General features: G+C 38.4%; 1 protein-coding gene across 1 annotated transcript in view; it reads right to left on the bottom strand.

Moving 5' to 3' along the window:
• Window positions 1–14,398, bottom strand: part of TTC37 (tetratricopeptide repeat domain 37) — a gene marked incomplete at its 3' end in the record, with an annotated part of 42,775 nt that extends 28,377 nt beyond the window's left edge. Inside the window, 13 exon segments of the mRNA XM_010082053.1 lie at window positions 862–988; window positions 1,101–1,204; window positions 1,294–1,380; window positions 2,042–2,175; window positions 5,084–5,185; window positions 5,999–6,139; window positions 7,898–8,006; window positions 8,099–8,197; window positions 9,639–9,779; window positions 11,744–11,819; window positions 12,486–12,577; window positions 13,658–13,801; window positions 14,309–14,398. Coding sequence (XP_010080355.1) covers window positions 862–988; window positions 1,101–1,204; window positions 1,294–1,380; window positions 2,042–2,175; window positions 5,084–5,185; window positions 5,999–6,139; window positions 7,898–8,006; window positions 8,099–8,197; window positions 9,639–9,779; window positions 11,744–11,819; window positions 12,486–12,577; window positions 13,658–13,801; window positions 14,309–14,398 — 1,446 coding nt within the window.
• Window positions 14,399–15,512: the final 1,114 nt, after the last annotated feature.

Below are 15,512 nucleotides of genomic sequence, written 5' to 3'. Positions count from 1 at the left end.
TGTTTCAACCATTATGCTCATACTCCTACCATACATCACAATTAAACTTTAGAAAAGGCTGGAGTTAAGTTCCTTTTTAGATATACTTGGCACATTTGTTTGTACTTAGGAAACTCACAGTCTCCAATCAGCAGAAAACAGATTTGACAATAAAACAAAAGCTCACATAAACCAGTTTAGAACCAAAAGTACTGTTCGCTTCAAACTGCATTCTTCATACTCTGCTGTTATTGAAGTGCAAACAGCAGGCAATGATGTGAGTTGTCAACACCTATCTGAAGTTATATGGTGAGTTTACAAGGTCTAGGGTCTTATTTTATATACATCCATGTTCCCAAGAAAGATATCTGACTAAATCTTTTGGATCCACTTTCTTACCTATGTTCAGATAAAAAGCCATAATGACCGAAAACCCAAAGATCCGGAAAAGTATATAAATTGTGGGGTTTTACACTGAAACTCTTCACACCATTCTCATCTTTTTTCCTTCCTCAATTTTTTTACAGTTTGAATTTCACCCTCCCCATTTCAAAATGTCTTCAAAGATCTATGCCAGTCATCTATAGGCCTTGACTTTACAGCACTCGGAGAGAAGATTGAGAGAATCACCACTACATTTGTCTAAATTAAAGGCCTAAAGAATTAGGTGAAAAGAGAAAAACAAAAGGAGTATTCCAGGTAACTGCACAGCTCCCTGCAATGTCTTTTTGCATAACTGAACTTGGTTTACAGGCTCTGGAGGCTTATAAATGGTAACAAGCAGAATGTCCAAGTCTGACATTCCAGTCAGTGTGTTTTCCATATCTGGTTTGTGATATAGGAAAACACTAATTCTACATTAATAGTTAAAGCAGCCTTTACCTTCAAGAACTGAGTGAGTGCTTTTCCTTTGTCTTTTTTTGTCTCATCACTCATGAACCAGTACGTGAGCCCCAGGTACTGATGATATTCTGCACTTTCGGCCTTTCTTTCAATAGCATTTAGAAAACTAAATAAAAGGAACAGAGGTCAGATCAGACAAATTCTCAAAAGCTGCAAAATACTGTATTCTATTCTCCCCCCACATTTCCCTGTTAGAGTAAATAAAACAATAAATCTACCTCCTTTCTGCTTGTTCGTAGTTATTTTGGGAATAATGGATAAAACCCTCTAGAGCATGGGACTCAGCCAGATCAGGGTGGGACAACAGAAGCTCCTGTGAAATCTGAAAAAGGATTACATTCTTCCCTTGTTATATCCTCTACGAAACCAAGAACTCTATGTAGCTTACAGGAATGACCATACAGCACTAACCTTTGAAGCTTCATCCATTAAATCTCTGTGTAGATAAGCCTGACCTCTGATAGCTAAAACTACTGGATCGCTGCTTGCATCCACAATCTAGAAAACCAAGTAACAGACATGAGCAAGTTATTCTCTCCCCAGACTAAGAAATCAAAGGTTTCAAAAGCAGACAGAATACATGAAGAAAATGGCACAAAAACGATTAGACAGAATATCCTTTAGAAGCCTTAGACAGAATAATTTTGAAGGAGAACAGGTAGAAGACTATACAAAGCAAAGACAAAAGCACAGAAGTCTAAACAGTGAAGAAGTAGTGTACATGAAACTGTGAGACAAAAAAGAGAGGAAGCAACTCCTTAAAAGCTTAACTATTCCACATTAAAGTCATATGCTTTTCTTCACGACTAATGACAAGTGAATGAAGGACATGGGGAGCAGGATTATAACGGTAACTCAAATTAAGATGAACAACAGCCATAGAACTAGAAAGAATCCAGCAGCACTGAGCAAGAACAGACAAGGTCAAAAGTGACAGCTTCTAAAATTAGAATTGTGAATGAAAGAGTTGTAGTAAAGCCTAAAAAAAACAGAGAAGGAAGGAGTGTTTGGATCACACCATAGCTGGTAAGAGTTGTTTAAACCACACAGAATGTAAAAAGGAGGAAAGGGGAGAAATACAGAACTTGAGTTTTTAGTACAGAAATGAGAGCACTGTTGAAAACAGAAAAAAAATACACATTTTAGTCAATGAAAATACCTGCTCAAGTGCTTTAATGGCTTCTTCTGCAGCATCAGCATCAGCTATTTTAATCAAAGCCTCTGCTTTCAACTGAAGGATAAGGTTCTTCCACTGAAGACTAGGACCCTCAGGGGTTCCAAGAGTCTCAAGAGCTGTTGGCAACAGAAAAGTTCCAAGTAAAAATAGAAGAAAGAACTACAAAGAGCACCGCTGTTGCCAATATTTTTAAAAATCTTGTTCATTACAATTTTTCAGTCTCATAGAGCACCACTTAGTAGAAAAGATTTTTGACTGCTCTCCTCCATGTTGAAGAAATTTTCTGTAAAACTTCTATCCAATTCAAGTTTAAAAGTTAAATTGATTTTAGAAAAGTCCTCTCAGACATATGCAGAGACTGATTGTCTTCCAGCTGCTGGCCTTAAATTGAATGCTACATTTTCGTGATCTATGTTCTGAAGAAACAATGACCTTTCAATAAACCAGTTGTTTTACACTTCAGGATTTAAAGAAAAAAATATTACTGAAACCAGTGATTTAATCTGTGCCTGTGCAAAAGTAACTTCATACCTCTCTACACAGTATTGATTACTGCTCCAATACACCATATAATCTCACCTCAGAGAATGAGGGCATCTCTGTTGAACTTCAGCCTTCTCCAAAGCCAAGTACTTTCTGAATAACTCAGTTACGTTTATTTTCACATATGGTGAACTTTTGTCTCACTTGATACAGCTTACTTGAAGACAGGCTAAGCAAAAAGCAATGCCTCCCCAGAGTTTTCTCCCACTTTCCACACATTCTTTGGATTCAAGGAAACTTTCTGCATCAAGAGCATCTTTTAGCAAGGCACAATAACTTACACCTTGCACTGAGAAACAGAACTTATTTTGTTTGTTTCAAGACTGCCGCTTTTAGTTTCATTTGGTACTAAATAAACCTTGCACTGGAAAACAAAACACTTGATCTCTATTTATCCTTCATATCACTTGATCTTGAAATCTGTGAAATCGCACCTCTTCTCCAGGCTGGAAAAGGACTTCACAGGCTATTTACTCATTCTCATGTGCTGCATTTTCCATATATTTGATCATCTTTATTATTAGGTTATTAACTTGTACTATTATTTTCTTTTTGAGAACAGGTTGGTGGGTACTAGAACTGCACACAGATTTCAACATGCTGCTAAAGTTCTCAAAGCAACTGCATGTTGGTGCTCTGTTTCACTAATCACACCCTTCCCAGTAATTCTTAATATTTCACCTTCCTGTAAAGCATAGAAGGGGAAAGAAACAGTCCTATTTTTTTATACAGTATTAGGATCTTTCTGTTCTCTACTTCAACAAGACTGTAGGATAGCTTTCTAAGAACACTTCTTCCCACAACTGCATGATTTTGCACTGGAGTCTATGGAATTTTATTCTTTATTTTAACACCTGGTTACACACTCTGGTAATCTTATAGTTTTTCAGTCTGCCTTGAAAAACAGCAAACTTAAAACCTTATGACTCAACGTTCATAAAAGACTAGAAAAGCAGATGAATGACACAGGTACTGGTGAACATGTCAGGGACACCTCCTTCTAGCTTGAAAACGGACATTACTACTATACTGTGCTCTAGTTTTTTACCTATTTAAAACTGACAAAAATCACTCAATGGTACAACTCTACTTCTTAACCTAAGGCTGCTTAGTTTCCTTAACAGTGTTGTAAGAGATCCTATCAATTACCACCTGGAAATCAGAGTAGACTCTATCACATCTCACTTATCCATGTGCTTGTAAACTCCTTCAAGGAGTTCTGAAAAAACAACTTTACTAGACAAAAGCCATGCTGCCTATCCCCTGGAATAATTTTTCTACATAAACTCCCTACTGTGTTCTTTTAATTTTAAATAATTTAACCAGGAAAAATACCAGACTTGGTGGTGGTTCCCCTGATCTTTCATGGAACCCTTTTTAAAAGTTAGGTTCACAGTACCTACCTTCAGGCATTTCGGTGCTGAGACAGTTTAAGCAAGCACTTACATAAAACACTTAGTACTTTAGCAGTTGCACTTTTACGTTCCTCAGTCAACTCCTAGGTTGATATCTCATAGTTCCTTAATACAAATTTTTCTTGTCTTGTTTTATAGCAACTTCTATTAATGCTATAATCACAGACCAGTTGTTTGATTAATCCCATGAAAAGAAGGGTCATGGTGCAGAAGTCATCCTGAGCTCTTCCACACTGAACACAGATGGGAAAAGAATCGCCTCATTTTCATTCTTTCTGCAATAAATTAATTTTTACCTGCTTTGTTCAGTTTTCACATTTCCTCTGCTCAAATTTATAGGCTTTTTGAATCTCCCTCAGTGGCAAGTACTTCCCCTCACTTTTAATAAAATTTCCCATTACTTTAGCCAGGTCTGCATATATTTACCTCTTCAAGTATTTCTTAAGAAGTTTTTCATCGCATTTGTCCCTGTCATAAAAAAGTCCACTTTGGCTGCCCCTTCCTTTATAATCATCAGATAATAGCTCTATTCAGATTAGATATGCATCACTAGATCATAAAAACTGTTCCCAGTCCCAGCTAGCACAGAGGAAGACTTACACTCAGTGAGGTTTCTTAAGATGCAGTTGAACCACAGAACATTTCTGCATTTTACATTAACTTGATTAAAATCTTATATTTTAAGTCTAAATATGGAGTCTACTAGATTAAAAATTTGTGACACATACCCTTGTGGCTTCAGGCATATCTGCTGTTTGGCAAAGTTAGTCAAGCACCAACTAAGGAAGCACATCATAACACGCAAACCTTCTAAACATTAACTATCAGACAGCTTTCTGGTTCTGATTAGCAAAGTATCTTCTCTCTTCCTGAGACTAAGCAGCACAAGGTGTTTCAGCTGCCATAAACCAAGGGAGGCAGGGGACACCAGCCCCAGCTGCAAGACTGCAAAAAGCGAAGGACTATGACTGTGGCTAACTCAGACCTACCATGCAAATGTCACATTGGTTGGACTACACAAAGTAACGCACCCTTGCAGTTGCTTTTTCAATTAGCAGGTAGTTACCTTGATTGCAGGACAGGACAGCATCCCTGTGTTTGTGAATTTTCATCTGTGCCTCTGCCAAATAACGCCATGCTGCTGGACACTGGCTAGTCTTTTGCAAACCTAATAAAAGAGGTGTTTAAAAAAGGCTCTAACAAAAGTTGCTTAGGGCTGCAAAGACACTGTAGCTGGCAGATGCTGTATTGCCATATAATGCCCTCAAAAACACCAATCAGATAATAAGACTTACAATTAATTTTTTCTCTGAGTCCTATTTTGAACTGTTTTAGACATTACAGGCCTCCATGCAGTAAGGCAAAGACTAAGAAGCACCTAAGCTTCTGTTAGGCTTAATTTTACATAAGATTACAGATACAGAAAAGAAAAAGGGGAAGAAGTGTGGAAATGTACAACACTGGCTTAAGGTGCACTTTTGTTTTAAAAAGAAAAAAGTCCTTCACTTTGATCAGACATTAACATCACCAGCCTGTAAACTGCATTATAAAGTCTTTCTTAGAAACCAGAAAAGGCCTATAGAACTTCAAGACAGCAAAAAAAATTACAGCAAAGAGCAAGAGCTGCATTATATTTTACTTCATAAATTCCACATGCCTTCACTAATTGCTACTGCTGTATTTCCGGCTTCATCTAGGTACTTCCCCAATAACAGTCAGATAAAAAAAAATTTAAAGTTGATCACACTAAGATACCACAGAGCTGACAACAACAGTAATGGCATACTTCAGATTCATTACACTTCAAGCTATATTTAAAAAAATTAAATGCCCAATCAGAGCAAGTGTTGAGCATTCTTTTTAAATCTACCTGGACTTGAACTGTCAAAGTACTGTGCAAGTATAAGACTTCCAAAATATCCAGTACAAGCTAGCTGGTGTTTAAGTTATAGAGTACTCATACATCACATTACACATTTACCTTCAGTAAGACTCTTAACAGCCTCCTTGTATTTCTTCTCTTGGAGACTTTTTATACCAAAACCAATGATGGCTGTACCACTACTTGCATCCATCTCCAAAAGCCTAGAAAAACAGTGCAGGGCCTCTTCTGACAAAGTACCTAGTTTCAGAAAAAGAAATATTTAATAGACTTTTAATTTTAAAAAAAAATTAATAGCATACCTTGTCTACATAAATATGACCCTTATCCTTCGAGCTCAAAGTAATTAATTAACCAAACTTTTTTCCAAAAGTACTACATACTTATCACCCTCCACCCCCAAAAACAAACCCCCCCAAAAAAGCATTAATCTAAAAACCCAGTACCACCAAACAAAATAAGCTGTCAGTCTAAAACCAGAATTTTTAACCACTCATGTTAATTTCTACAGGTATACTTCCTTTATTAATAATTATTAATTTCTCTGTATGCCTTTCATATAAGCCCAGATGAATGCCCATGTCAAAATCTACCTCCAACAAATCAAAATAATTTCCTTCCAGAACAGGCCTTGTGGACCTCCAAATTAGCTGTGATGAGCTTGCTGAAACAGTCTGGCTGTGAAACCACATAACTTAATGTCTTGGCTTAATTTTAACTGTTACCACTAAATTGTTACACTTGTGTTTAGCTGTGATTGTAGACTTTGCAGTCCTTGCTTAAAGCAGCTGCTGTGACTTACAGCAACAGTCTTTGAACTACTATTTTATTTTAAAAAAATATGGACTCATTTGACATAAAGGTTGTGTTTGATTTGCATTTGGCAAACGTGCCCACAAGTTTGGGGCATGAAAAACTATGACATGGTTGGAATGACTCAGATAAAAACAAACAGCCTTACTGGAACCTAAGCATCATCTTCCCCATCCCAAGATGGCTGTGGGATGGTGAGATGTTGGCAGAGTATAAGTATATAAGAACTGTGCAAACCAAATGCTCCTTTTCCTTTGGAAATTATTTTCTGCTCGTTTCTCTGAACCGTAAAGCATTCTCATGTGGAAATGAGAGTAGGGTCTTCATCCTTTCAAAACAAAGTGAAAAATTTTCTTTTGTTCATGTTGCTACATTATTCCATGAAGCCTACCTTCAAAACTGGAAAAGGCATTCTTCTACCTACGCTGAAAGTTACTTCTCTCTATATAAACCAGAGGAGTTTTTTCCCAATTTTCCTTCCTTGTTTTAAAAATAAATAAAAACAACTGCTGATGCCTTAAACAATAAAATGAAAGACCAAAATTTAGTAGTTATCTTTGAAAATGCTGAGAAAGTGCCCAACATCAGTGCAATGCTGTTTAGTGAACTACTGAAAATAGCAATTCTATACTTTCAGATCCCTGTATTACTGAACATACCATGGTATTTTTTTTCCTTGGAGATTCTCCCTTTCTAGTAAGAACAAATATCGAAACAGATCTGCTTATTCCCTATTCACTCAGCATTCTTTTGAAGAAAGTTTCACAAATGTTTGTTTGGGGTTCTTCTGCCAAGAGAGATCTTCTGTGTCAAGAATAACCTAAGTGCAGCCTTCGAGCAGTGGTTAACATTCTCCATTCCCTCTTCTAAGCTTAAGAAGCTAACCTTCATTTATCTGGAGAGGCTGCTTTTCAGTTTTGTAAAGTAGTCTTTATTTGCAACTTTGTACATTGCCAGACTTGCAGGTATTTTTCCAATTTAGAGTCACCACTCAATTACAGAGATAGGAAACAGCAAATCATAGGACCAAACACTTTTCACTTCCAGACAGGCAGAAATAGAACATAAAAATAAATTGTGCATTTGTATTGGGCTGTAGGGTAAAACTTGTAAAAAGATTGTCACAAAACTAACTATAAAAGAAATAATTTAAGCCCCCAAAACATCTAAATCCATCCTACTCACCTGACTGAACAAAGTGCAAGCAAAGTACTTCTAAAGGATAACTCACAGTAGGATACAAAGCCATCATATCATTACAGGCCTTTTCCAACCTAGCCGTTTCATGAGGAAACTTGAAAGGAAAAAAAAAAAAAAGTTATTTGTATTATAAGATGTGGAAAATTACATCTATTCACTGATGAAGACAGATTAACATCACCTTACTTTCGACAAGCACTGAATAAAGTCCTTGTAAAGATTTTGGTGGTCATCACCAGGAACAGGGTCAGCGGAGTTCACCGCATGTTCAAATGCAGTCAGAAGCTGAAATAAGAAATAATTAGGAGTGCAACAATGACACTAGGAAAATGTTATCTTCATAGAATAGACTATTTCAGCTGGAACAGACCTACAGCAATCATCTAGTCCACCTGCCTGAGCACTTCAGGGCTGACTAAAAGATAAAGCACATTATTAAGGGCAGTGTCCAAATGCCTCTTAAACAGTGACAGGATTGGGACATCGACCACCTCTCCAGGAAGCCTGTTCCAGTGTTTGACCACCCTCTCAGTAAAGAAATGCTTTCTAATCCCCAGCCTGAACCTCCCTGACACAGCTTTGAACCACTCCCACACATCCTATTGCTGCATCCCAGCTCTGATCTATAAGTCTAGTCTTTTATTTCTTGACTCCTTATACATGGGAAAACACAGGCACCACAGAGCGCAGGCTACCAAACAAGCATGCTAAACAAAAAGTTGCCCACAGCTTATTAGAAGTGAAACACTGAATAGGAGGTTGCCTTCAATCCCACACCCTTCCAGCTTCAGGTGCTTTGCTGAGAAATGCAGTAAACTGCAGATTTGCATTTGAAACCCATTCCTGATATTTTTGCAAGTTTCTTTTTTTTCAACTCCTTGTCCCCAAAAAGAAAGCAATGCTGCCTGCAGCACCTCTTTTCTATTTTCTATAATAGCTCGTAAGTTACAGCATTTGCCTTCTCAAAAAATAGAGCTAGAGATTAAATCTTCTTCTGTCTCAAACAATTTCAATTTGTATTTTCCACCTTTCTGGAGCACTTCTATCAACCAGATTGGTGTTGAGAAATTTCCACCCTTCCTGTTGAATGAGGTTCATCTTGCAAGACAGATAGATAAAACAAAATTAACTTTGGCCATAGAGAACACAGGATCAGTACAACTCATGATCATTCTGTTTGATCCAATTAGCTGTGACATTTTCCTAAGAAGTGAGAGCTTAAAATCTGCAGGAAAAGAAAATTTGAAGCAAAACATTGCTATCTAAGATAAGCACTAGGTACAAAGAAATAGAAAAACAGCGCAAAGCTACTTCCACCCTGGAGGAAAGCAGGGAGGAGTTTCTTGTTTTGAAGAACGCCTACATTCTAGATTCTCTCAAAGCTTATCAGTGATACTTCTTGTAACATGCAGAAGTAGAATGCATCACTATGCTACAGGGCAAACTTGGACGCCTGCAGAACTTAGGAGGTAGTTAATGAAGGAGTTCCAGGATGACTGCTTGGATTTAAGTGACTTGTTCCACCTACCGCCCACCTCAGGCTGCGGCACCCTCACTGTTTGGGTCAGAAGGTGAAATCACGCACCTTTTCCTGAGAAGTTTAGTACCACTGAACATTAATGAGACAACTAGTCACAAGATCTGTGTGGCTTTTAAGGCTTCATTTGAAGTTTAGCTGTACTGTTGATACGTACGTATCTAGACAAGCAGGAGTGAGAAACCTTACCGACTGCGCAGTCTTATTATCCTGGTTCTGTGTGCTGTCTTTCAGTAACTGGATCATCTTCTTCCAAAGCTGATGAAGCTCTGCCTTTTCTGCACCGTCCTCCTGTTTCATTTGTATTAGTCTCTGCCATGTTTCAGCCACCTGTCAAGAGGAAACAAATGAATCACGCTGTCACTTTTCACCCAGATTTACCTGTTTTCTGATTAAAGCAGTAACACATCCGAAAGCATTGTGTGGGAACTGTCCACCTTCCAAGGTACAGTAAATAAGGGAGGCAACACCAAGAGTATGAATTCTGACTCTGGTTCCTGGAGGAAATCAACAGTAAAAACAGACCTGAAGAGCTCTGCAATAAACTCTCAAGAAAAAATTGAATCCTTGTTGGATCTACAGCACTAGGAACAGAAAGAGAAGCACAGCAGCAGTCCATGTTGAAATTCCAGTGTGGAAAAATCAACACAGCTGAAAAAGAGAAAATAGGACCCTGAAGCCTAGCTTGCAGCTTCCTGCTGCACACAGAGCAAGTCTGCCTTCATATACTAAACTATCAGCATTGAATGTAGTTTCTGAAACTTGTACTGAAAGAGGCTTTGGAGCTAATTAATAAGTCTTGAGCATGATGCAAAGTGATTTGTAAAACTCTTCATTTTCTGTTTTTGGAGGAAAGGGGAGAAGATGACATGGAGTAAGACCTTGTAAGAAAGCAACCTTTTTTAAAGAGCAAACGAAGAGTAAACAGCATAATGGCAAACATATGTATCCTATAAACAGGGACTATAGGTAAAATTACCGCTGAACCATACAGTCTTTTAACAGCTCCACCTTGTGGTAAGAGCCACGACTATTTTAAAATAATCATGCTGACCCACATTTGGTAGTGTTAGGTGGGCTGAAGCTTGGGTTACCCTGGAGCAGCTTTGCAGGTCCTTATCACTGTGCATGGAACACAATACGTAAGACACAGGCAATCGAGTTCAGGTTTGTACAAATTCCACCTTACTACTCCACCCTAGGCTGGGTGGAGAACGGATTGAGAGCAGACCTGAAGAGAAGGACTTGGGGGTGTTGGGTGATGAGAAGCTGAAGATGACCCAGTAATGTGCGCTTGCATCCCTGAAAACCAGTGTATCCTGGGCTGCATCACCAGCAGCATGACCAGCAGGTCGAGGGAGGGTATTCTCCCCCTTTGCTCCGCTCTCATGAGATCCTCTCTGCAGTGCTGCATCCAACTCTGGGGCCCCCAACATAAGAAACTCATGGACCTGTGGGAGTGAGTCAAGGGAGGGTCACAGGGCTGGAGCACCTCCCATATGAGGACAGGGTGACAGAGATGGGGTTGTTCAGCCTGAAGACCTTCTAGAAGCCTTCCAGTACTTAAAGAGGGCTACAGGAGAGATTGGGAGGCACTCTTGATCAGGAAGGGTAGTGATAGGATGACAGGTAACAGTTTTAAGCTGATTTAGATGAAATATGAGGAAGAAATGCTATCCTGTGAGGGTGGTGAGGCACTGGCCCAGGTTGCCCAGAGAAGCTGTGGATGCCCCATCCCTGGAGGGGTTCAAGGCCAGGCTGGATGAGGCTTTGAGCAACCTGGGCTAGTGGGAGGTGTCCCTGCCCATGGCAGGGGGTTAGAACTCGATGACCTTTAAGGTCCCTTCCAACGCAAATCATTTGATGATTCTACACCCTCTGGCATGAAGTATCAGGGGCAGTCTAGGAAGGGATCACTACATCAGAGAAGGGCTAATCAGATGCCTTGAACTGGCCAAGCTAGCCAAAGGACACCTGATTTACACATCCTGCACGTAAATGTGCATTTGGGATCTTGTTTCACCTCTAGAAATAAAACAGAAGAGTGATGTTCCACCATTTTAGCCTGTCTGCTAAAGTCGTTTACCAAGTTTTGTCAGGTTAATGGATTGCATCCAAGTCTGTCACACAGTGGAAAAGAAAGGAACACAGCGAAAACCAGTTCCTCCTGGCAGAGGTCCACAAGGCAACCTTACGTGGTCTGTGGCCCAAAAAATTGGGGATTCCTTGGTGAAAAGTAGGTAGTTCGGATCAAATGGAAATTTCTTAGAAGAGAGAAAGTAAACTCAACCTACCTCTAAATATTTATTTTCTTGATGATATAATTCCACGAGCTTGTTACACACATCACACCATTTCTGCTTGTCACCACTAGAGAGGATGAAGGAAGAAAATTCCACACAAACAAGATGTTTTCCATAAAATAGCATAATGTTTTTTCAAATTCTGACAAATAATTTTTAGTAGGTTCAGTTGCCAAACAAGTATTCAGAATAAATACTACAAATTGCCCTAAATGTTTTACTCATTGATGCTGTAACTGAGAAAAAAAAAATACTTTAAGGGATTGTACTTTTCTTTTTGAACAATTCTCAAATTAAGGAAATAAATCAAACACTCCAGTCAGCTACAGTGACAGTTGAGAGTTAGACTGGTTTAGAACTACACCTATGTGAATAATTGGATTACATATATTTTGGGATCTTAAGGTAGAGAAACATAAGCATACTTATTAATGCAGACAATGAACTATGTTCATGCTAAATGCTTCAGTGCAGTGAGTTTAGACAGAGGACATAGGATAACATTAGAATTCTCTAAACTATTAACCTTAAGCACAATCATTCCAAGAGCTCTTGCCCTATCAAAAAGGATAGGAGCAACAAACCTTATACAGGTACAGAAAACCTTAGTAACAAGTGCTTACCTATTTATGTGACAATGCTTAAAAAAACCAAACTCGCTATTTGTGTATCAGCAACGGCACTCACTGAATTAGAAATCTTAGACTGGATTATGCTATTCTATATTCTTTACCTTTTATAGAGTTCCAAGAGCTTTTGGTAAACATCTGCTAAGTCTCCTTTGACATCTGTTTGATTGTATTTCTCATATAAACTTGCTAATCCCTTTAAAAAAAAGATAAATACTAAGAAGAAAGATAAAAAGTAAGTAAGATCTGACGTCAACACTTAACATGTTAAGAGAACACTGCCGATGTTCTAGAGTTCTCCCTATAAAAATTATTCCGTTGCCTTCAACAGGGTCATGTGTTAATGTACTATCTCTTGAGTAGAATCTATGCTGATACTTCCGTACAGCCTTCTGAATCTACTAATTTTAAATTAAAAGCTTTCCTCAATTTCTTAACTAATTCCAACAAATATTTGAAACCTGTACATATTACACAATCTTCTCTGCATAACAGACAACATACAAAGCAGAATAAGTCATATCATAAAAGATCTACATCCAAGTATCATACCATCTTGTATAGTAACAGAAAGCCAGAATCTGACTGCGAAACAACTGAGGAAATTTCAATATGCCTTGAAATCAGGCACCAACTTACCTTTTAAAAAGCTATTTATATTGAAAATACTTAGAACCTTATCACCTCAAAAAAATAACAATTGTTGGTATCTGAGAGACAGACCTAATACGCAACCTTATGGTTCACGGGTCTCCAAACAACACAACTGTATGTTGAAACTATACACTGCTATAAGCACACACCATCCAGCACACAGATATTTTAAGTGTATACTATTGTTTTTAAGTGACAACAGCAAAATTCAATAACAATATACTTGGATGCTGGAAGCTAGAAAAACACCTTCAGAGAGAAACAAATTTCTTCCCTATGAGAAAAACACTGTCAAATGTTTCTTGAACTACAAGCATAGAAATTCCTAAGCATGAACGCATTTAGTGTATTTGTTTCAACTCAGGTTCTCCCTTGCACATTTCACTGCTAACTAGTCTACATAAGAAATGCAAACTTAAATACACTGAAACAGTTCATCCTGCTACACATTTGCAGCCATTTGGACACACAACTAACACAAACTTCAGCTTCTGCGAAGCTTCAGTAGAACTAAGGGTCTCAAGAAAACACGAGGCATGTCTCAACTCTGCTTTGTTTCCATATGTAACTCCAGAGTGACACTTTCCAGTGAAAGAAAAAGTGAATCTGGACATTTACTTACCTGCCATGCCAGTAACTGGTTTGGTTCAAGTTCAATAGCCTTCTTATATGCTCCTTTGGCTTGATCAGGCTGCTCTAACTCAGCAGCTGCCAGGCCAATAAATACCCAAGCATTGTAGTTATTTTTTTCTTGCTTCAAAACTGCCTAGAAATACACAATTTTAAGTGAAACTGATGAATGAAATCCATCTTATAGATCTACGTATTGAGCTTAATCATTACAGTTTGCTGAATTATTCTGTATGGTAGTATTAGAAGTTAACTTATTTTTAGGAAAAGGCTAAGATTAATAACTTCAGCTTTTTATGTCAGGGAATGCTTCATATCTGAACTGTCCTGCCATTAATCACATCTGTAGCTCAGCAATTAAAGCACTCCTGTCGCTGCCTGGATTAGAAACGGACTATATCAGTATCATTCTACACTTAATATTCTTATCTCCACACATAAGCAAATGCAAAAGGGAGGGGGAATCAAGGTTTACCTGTGGGGAACTAACATGAATGATCAACGAAACTAAATCTAAAAATCAATCTCAGCTATTATGTCAATAAGGTACACCACATTCTGCACTACTGTACAGCTGTAGGGGTATGGGAACAGCAAACAAAATGCACAAAAAATATTACCTTCCTAGTAAAAAATTAATTACCTTGCAATGTTTTAAGGCTTCCTTATATTCTTTATTTCGTATTGCCTCTCTAGCACTCTTCAATGCTGCCTTCACCTCCTTATTTGACATTGTGGCGACTAAGTAAAAAGGACATAGAATCCGTTCTTATAAAAAGATCTACTGAACTCAAAACACTGTTTATATCGTACTGTAGTTGCACAGAGAGTACTTTAAACAAAGAAATATAGCACACTATGCCAAGATGCATACACCACTAAAAATTGCTGAAACAAATAAGATATTTAAAATTAGTTAAGCTCAGCTCCAGCATAGGACTAAACCAATATTCCAAACAGCTAAATGACCCAAAGTAGCTATCCCAGAACAAAATTTTGGTTAAGGCTTAAGATAAATTTAAATGGGAGGAGAGGTGTTATATGACAGTCACCATAGTTAGACTCCTGTAAAGATACCCTGCATATAGTTTCTTTTAAAAGAGAAATTATTAAACAGTGAACGTGCTTAAGAGGCATACTGCATTGGACATGTGCTCAAGGGGTTCCTAAGGATCAGAGCTTTTTCTTGTGTGCTGTCTGCAGCAATGCCATGGCCAGCCTGTCACTTACGTCAATGTGCGGCCCTCATTGCTCCTCTCCCTTCACACATCCTTACTACAGACCCTGCTTCCAACCACAGCTATATAGCAAAAAAGAATAAGCACTTAAGGACACATCAAAGAGGCATTCACACCCTTTACATCCGACATAATCATGCATACTTTGATGTATGTGGTAAATATTTTGCCTCAAACTTTAGAAACACTGTGGTCAAAATACCTAAATGGGATGAGATCGAGAAACACCACTTCTGGTGCAGGCAGTAAAAGAGACTGAAAAAATGACAAGTTGAAGACAAAAAAGCCTTCCAGCAGCTGAAGGGTAAAACATGAAGAGCAGATGAAGGGCCTAGAGAGAAATTAGTAATGGAAGGACAAAGGAAGAGGGTGGATTTGAAAGATTCTCTCAGAACCTAAAAATAAAATAAAATAAAATAAAATAAATCTGGCAAACTTACATCGCTCAACTGCTCCTGAAGATAAATTTCCTTCCTAAGCGGGCACAGCCTCCTCGACCATCACACACACACCCTCTCGTTGACATTTCCAAGCCTGAGGTCCATTTCCACCTACAGAGAAAAGAGACACCACCTCATGACCTCAGAGGAGGCCCCTCGGAGGAGGACG

This window comes from Pterocles gutturalis, unplaced genomic scaffold, assembly GCF_000699245.1.
Source record: "Pterocles gutturalis isolate BGI_N339 unplaced genomic scaffold, ASM69924v1 scaffold11239, whole genome shotgun sequence".
Lineage (NCBI taxonomy): Eukaryota > Metazoa > Chordata > Aves > Pterocliformes > Pteroclidae > Pterocles > Pterocles gutturalis.
Note: the sequence above shows the minus strand (reverse complement) of the source record. Positions and strands in the feature narration are given on the sequence as shown.